At 39.1% G+C, this 5,731-nt stretch overlaps 1 protein-coding gene across 3 annotated transcripts in view; it reads left to right on the top strand.

The window, feature by feature from the left end:
• The window catches only part of LOC102246318 (complement factor H), a 12,634-nt gene extending 7,412 nt beyond the window's left edge, over positions 1–5,222 (top strand). For all 3 annotated transcript variants that reach the window (XM_014532361.1, XM_014532362.1, XM_014532360.1), the window contains 5 exons: positions 289–480; positions 2,274–2,450; positions 3,709–3,882; positions 4,106–4,288; positions 4,812–5,222. In XM_014532361.1, coding sequence (XP_014387847.1) covers positions 289–480; positions 2,274–2,450; positions 3,709–3,882; positions 4,106–4,288; positions 4,812–5,008 — 923 coding nt within the window. In that variant the 3' untranslated portion in view covers positions 5,009–5,222. The remainder of the gene's footprint in view (positions 1–288; positions 481–2,273; positions 2,451–3,708; positions 3,883–4,105; positions 4,289–4,811) is intronic.
• Positions 5,223–5,731: the final 509 nt, after the last annotated feature.

The following is a 5,731-nucleotide window of genomic DNA, read 5'->3' as shown; positions in this document are numbered from 1 at the left end:
GAATGCAAACAGAAACTTCCGGTGACTGTGGAAATACCCAAGTTCTGTTTATGCGTATGTCACTCCTCAAGACGAACAGGAGGAGACTGAAGAGGCATATGGGACACATGGACAGTAGCATCAATTTTATGGGCACATATATCTTTGCAAGTTTCAAATACTCTTAGTTATTAATAATTTAATTGGTTCCAATGACCTTACTTTAAAGTCCCAAACAGTGTTGGATTTTATTTTTCAATTTAAACATTATCTTTGTTCTTCACCCTTTAATCTCTATTTTTCATATAGAAAACACGCTGTGTTCTCAACCGCCTCATGTAGAACATGGAAGCATTATTTCATCCAGAGAAACATTGGAACCCGAGCTATATGCGCATGGCACCACATTAAGTTATATTTGTAAGGATGGTTTCAAATTATCCAAAGAAGATGGGATAACATGCCACCGGGGAAAATGGAGTGCTCCACCACAGTGTGTAGGTGAGGACAGCATGCAAACTAAAGTTCTGTTTGGTTCAGTTCAGTAAGATAATCCATCGTCATCACCAAAGTCATGAGAAATAACTCTTTAGGTTTATAAACGTATAAGAGCATTATATGTCATTTATATAGATTTTAATATTTTACCAAATTATTTTTGCATAAACAAATCAAGCCTATTTTTATTTTATTGGTCCATTATGAAATCACTTGTCGTTCAGGCATTTTTTCCTACAAAACCTGAAATGTGGTGAAATGAAACCTCACTCTTCATATAATTATACCTGTTCATGCTCCTACATATTCATATGGGTTGCAATGAAGGATTTGTCGTCAGGTTTTATAAAGATTTATGTTCTCTCTCCATTGCCCCTTCTGATCTCTTACAGTAGAGGATACTTTTCTTAAGATGATTCTCAATGTGTTTCTTTTTATTGCTTATGATTTGTTAGAGAAGCATTAACACGCTCAATCTCAGATGTGTTCATAATTTTCGCTTCAAGTTTCTGCTCAAGCTGACAGCTGGACACACTACCATGGTGGTTTGTCAAGCATTTGTGTGCCTTTTCTGTCATGTGATATTAGCACCTGTGTGATCATTTTCTTTCAAATTAAAGTACCAAATATGACAACTAGGACATGAAATGAAGTTCAGAGTTAGTTAAATTTCCTTTCTCTTTTTTTGTGTGTTTTGGACTTCCTTGTGAACCATCCCCTGTAGTTTCCAATGCTGTTCTTCCTAACAGGTTAAACAGTTATCCACATGGGATAAAATATACGTACACCTGTAACAGAGGATTTCAGATCTGTGGATCTGCGTCTGTAGAATGTTCAGGAGGAAATTGGTCCCATCCACCAGAATGCACAAGTATAGTGTATTTCATTTTCTTCTAAGGCTGATGAATTCCTTTAGTTCAGAACATTCACGGAAAACTATAGAACTGCATTAATTCTAGAAAGTATCTCTAGAAGTTCTGGATTCTGCTAGAGAATGAATAGCACAATTAACGGTAATATGAAAAGTTTGGCAACAGGAGCCAAGTTATTTCATTTGATGTCATCTGTGTTCACTGTCCACGTGTTCTGATGAGCATCCTCTGAGTTCTCATCTCTTCCTGTATCACAGCTGCTCCCTGCTCACCCACCTCATCATTATTCATTTCACTGAGAGTTTATCAGTTGTCTCCTCATAAATCCATAATGTTCTAAGATGTTTGATGTAGCCAGGCCCACATGGCTCAGTGGTTGAGCATTTACCTATGAACTAGGAGACCACAGTTCGATTCCCAGTCAGGGCACATGCTGGATTGCAGGATTGAATCCCCAGTGTGGTATGTGCTGGAGGCAGCCAATCAATCATTCTCTCTCATCATTGATGTTTCTATCTCTAAACCCCTCTCTCTTCCTCTCTGAAATCAATGAAAACATAGTTATTTGAAGATGTTTGATGTAATTATGGGGAAAGATTTGGACAGAAGCAAAAAATATCAAATGCACATAGTGTCTGTGCCCGTGTGGACAGATAAGAATTTGATTATAAGAAGTTTGGTCTCGGTCATGCCCGGTATGCCCATCTCCTCAGGCTTTCAACACCACAATCCCCACGTTGCACTTTTGATAAATGTAAAATTATTCAATGTAACTAAATCAAGATGGCTACCATTTTCAAGTTATAAGAAAGACATTGTACAGTAGGCATTGGATTGGTGTGTATCTATTATTCTAAAGTATAATTATTGGCAAACATGTACTTTTAAAGATTTACTGAAAAGTCTATGTTCTTCCTTTTTCAGAAATAATTTGTCCTAGCCCACCCAGCTATGGCAATGCCATCCTCATAGGCCGGAAGAAGAACTCATACAAGTCAGGAGAACAAGTGGATTATGGATGTCCAGACTATTACCAAATGTATGGATCCAATTTTGTAGAGTGTAGGGACGGCATTTGGATAGGAACACCCACATGCAAAGGTATTTTGGTGAATTGCTTCTCCCATCATTAAAAAATAGACGCAGGTTCTGGCGAGGCCACATGAAGGAAGGTTTATGCCTCAACGTAGAGGAATGGGATGTGCACTCAGTGCTGGGCATTGGGGCCCCAGAGCCCTCAGAGTGTGACCCCGGAAACAGCCGTGTCAGCATCTCTGGGGAATCCGTAGGAAGGCAAATGCAAACTCACAGGCTCACTCAGACTCAGCATCAGAAGCTCAGGGGTTGTGACCCTGAAACCGTTGTAGCAATTCCCAGCGGGCTCTACGCCCATTTTGTGGGGAACCGTAGCTTCAGCCTCTTATTACTTTATATCCACCCGAGTCTCCCCAATGAACCTCACAGTGCTCACTGCAGTGCCCGTAAGCACTCACATTATGAAAGTATTTTTAGGAAACTGTAAATATATTGTACTCTTATTTTTCCTCAGTTTCTGTGTGGATATCTTAAGTGATCATCTTCTTTAGCAATGTGATATTCCTCAAAGCATGTAAATACTTGACTTACTCTCTAAGAACCTGGCTACTGTGCTCATTTCCTAAGGGCCTAAAATCCAATTTCAAAATCATGATGTTTACAAACCTCATTTGACTGCCAAATAATATGTTTATTACGAGTTTCTTGGGTTTATAAATTCACTATGATTTTATATCATTTACATTTATTTTACTAAACTTAAAGAAAAATGTTCAGAAAAACCGTCATTTTTTTTTTACTTTTAAAAAAGTTGTAAAATTTTTATTGAATGTATTGGGGTGCCATGGGTTAATAAATGGTGCTGGTATAATTGGAAAAACACAACAAAAAAATGAAATTGGACCACCTTCTTATACCTTACGCAAGAATAATCTCAAAATGGATTAATGGCGTAAATGCAAGATTCAAAAACAATAAAAATCCTAGAAAAAAAACATGGGCAGTAAAATCTTAGACATTTCTCATAGTAATATTTATTTTCTGATATATCTCCTCAGGCAAGCAAAACAAAAGAAAAAAATAAACAAATAGGACTACATCAAACTAAAAAGTTTTGCACAGCATATCATCATTTTCATTGGCCTAAAAATGTCTATGAACTTTTGAGAGAGGATGGAAACTTAAGATATAAAAGCTTTCCTCTTACCAAAAAAATTGCTTTATCTTCTTTTTTCAATCTTGTCTGTAAATTTGTGAAGTTTTCCATCTCAATTGCGTCTAAATGATCACTGCATTAGAGATCCATTGTTTTCTCTTTATTCAGATGTCTCCTGTGGCAGCCCTCCCACAGTGCAAAATGCCTTTATACCAAACCAGAAGCCTAGGTATCGACATGGGGACACAGCACGTTATGAATGCAGGCACCCTTTGGGGCTCTTCGGGAAAGCAGTGGTGACCTGCTTAAGTGGGAATTGGACAGACCCACCTGAGTGCAAGGGTAGGTGTCTCATTCTCCCCTCCCAATCTCTGTGCAGCCTCTGTAAGCACTTGGCTACTAGACTCCTGTCCAGCTGGCCTTCATTTGGTTACTCAGGTTTGTTGCCCTATCGTTTCCTGTAAATCGGGTTGGGGCCGGGAGAAGGTGAGTGTAGCTCCCACCTACTCCGCAGCGCCCTTAAAATCAACTACTCACTCAATAAACCAACAATATCCTCTCTCAGAGCCCACAGGAAAATGTGGGCGCCCTCCTGCTATTGACAATGGAGACGTTACCACATATATATCACCATTCTACGCTTCGGGGTCTTCGGTGGAGTATCAATGCCAGGCCTTCTATGAACTTGAGGGAAACAGGAGAATAACGTGCCGTGATGGACAGTGGTCTGAGCCACCCAAATGCTTAGGTAAGACCTTTAATGTCTCGTGGACCCTGGGAAATCCGTGTAATGAATGTCATGTTTGCTGTTTACAACAGAATTTGCATGGACTATCACCCCTTCTGTTGACAACCAAATAGTCATGTCTGAGGGAATAAAGTCTGAAAAGTTCTTGAGCAACAACAGCAAGAAACTATCATTTTTCTTTATTTTAATTTATTTTCCCCATCACCACTTATGTCCCCTCCATCCTCATGCACCTCCACCACCCATTCAAGGATTCTTTATTGAAAGCCCTTCTTAGCATAGTTGACATTTTGAATGTTGATTATAACGTGCAATGACCACACATTCCACAGAGTACCTCATTTTAACATCATTGATAGAAATGAGTTATAGCAACATGATGGATTTTCAATGAATTGGTTTGGAAAAGGGTTTCAGAATAAATTCCTGGATCTGTGTAGAATATTCTACATAAAAGTGTAAAGTTCTGTGGAAAATATCTGTATACCACTTAAAGTTTTATGTCCCTTTTTTTAACCTTCAGGTGCCTGTGTAATATCAGAAAAAATCATGAAAGAACATAACATACAGTTGAGATATTCAGATGGGAAAAAAATTTATTCCAGATCCAATGATTATGTTGAATTTGTGTGTCGATTTTCCTATCGTAGAGTGTCACCAGCATCTGCATTCCGAGCACAATGTCGAGAAGGAAAGCTGGAGTATCCCACTTGTGGATAATGAGAGCTGTGTGGCAGTTTTCACATTAAAATATGCGCCTTCATTCAGAATTTGTTAATATTAATCTGATTCTTCTCAATTTATTTTTCTAATAGGCTGTAACTCACTTGTATTCATTAATCACAATGCCTGTTAAATGCCATGTGGGAGATGTCATTGTAATCTGAGACCAACGGACCACTTATAAGCATCTCATTAAAATGTGACAAACCAACATGCTGTGTGTTCTGTTCATGAAACGTCTCTGGCCAGAAAGTAGATGCCATCTCTTCCCTCCCTGCTCCCCCCACCACCCTCCCAACTTTCTCAGCTTCTCCACAGCTGTGGGGCGTTTTGAGACTCTAATTTCAGAGGAAAAAAATAAAAAATGCTTGTCTCCTTCTTCACCTTAAAATCACTTCACAAACACATCAAGACCAAACTGTGTCACACCCATGTTGGCAACAGATGGTAGAGGTTATTAATTAGTTTTGCTTATCTATCCATGGCTCACTATACCCCAAATGATGAAATGCAACATCTAGTATCCATCTAGCACATACAATCATTCAAACAGTCCTAAGGAGGTATTAGATGCTAATCAGGGGCCTAGCTATTGTAACACGGACTTAAAAACTGATAAAATATCGAGTATCAGCAGGTGTCGGGAAGGGACAGTGCAGTTCCTCAGATGTGAATGAGGAAGCCCTGTGGCCCCAAATATGTGGCCAGTCCCACCTACTG

This window comes from Myotis brandtii, unplaced genomic scaffold (genome assembly GCF_000412655.1).
Source record: "Myotis brandtii unplaced genomic scaffold, ASM41265v1 scaffold888, whole genome shotgun sequence".
NCBI lineage: Eukaryota > Metazoa > Chordata > Mammalia > Chiroptera > Vespertilionidae > Myotis > Myotis brandtii.
Note: the sequence above shows the minus strand (reverse complement) of the source record. Positions and strands in the feature narration are given on the sequence as shown.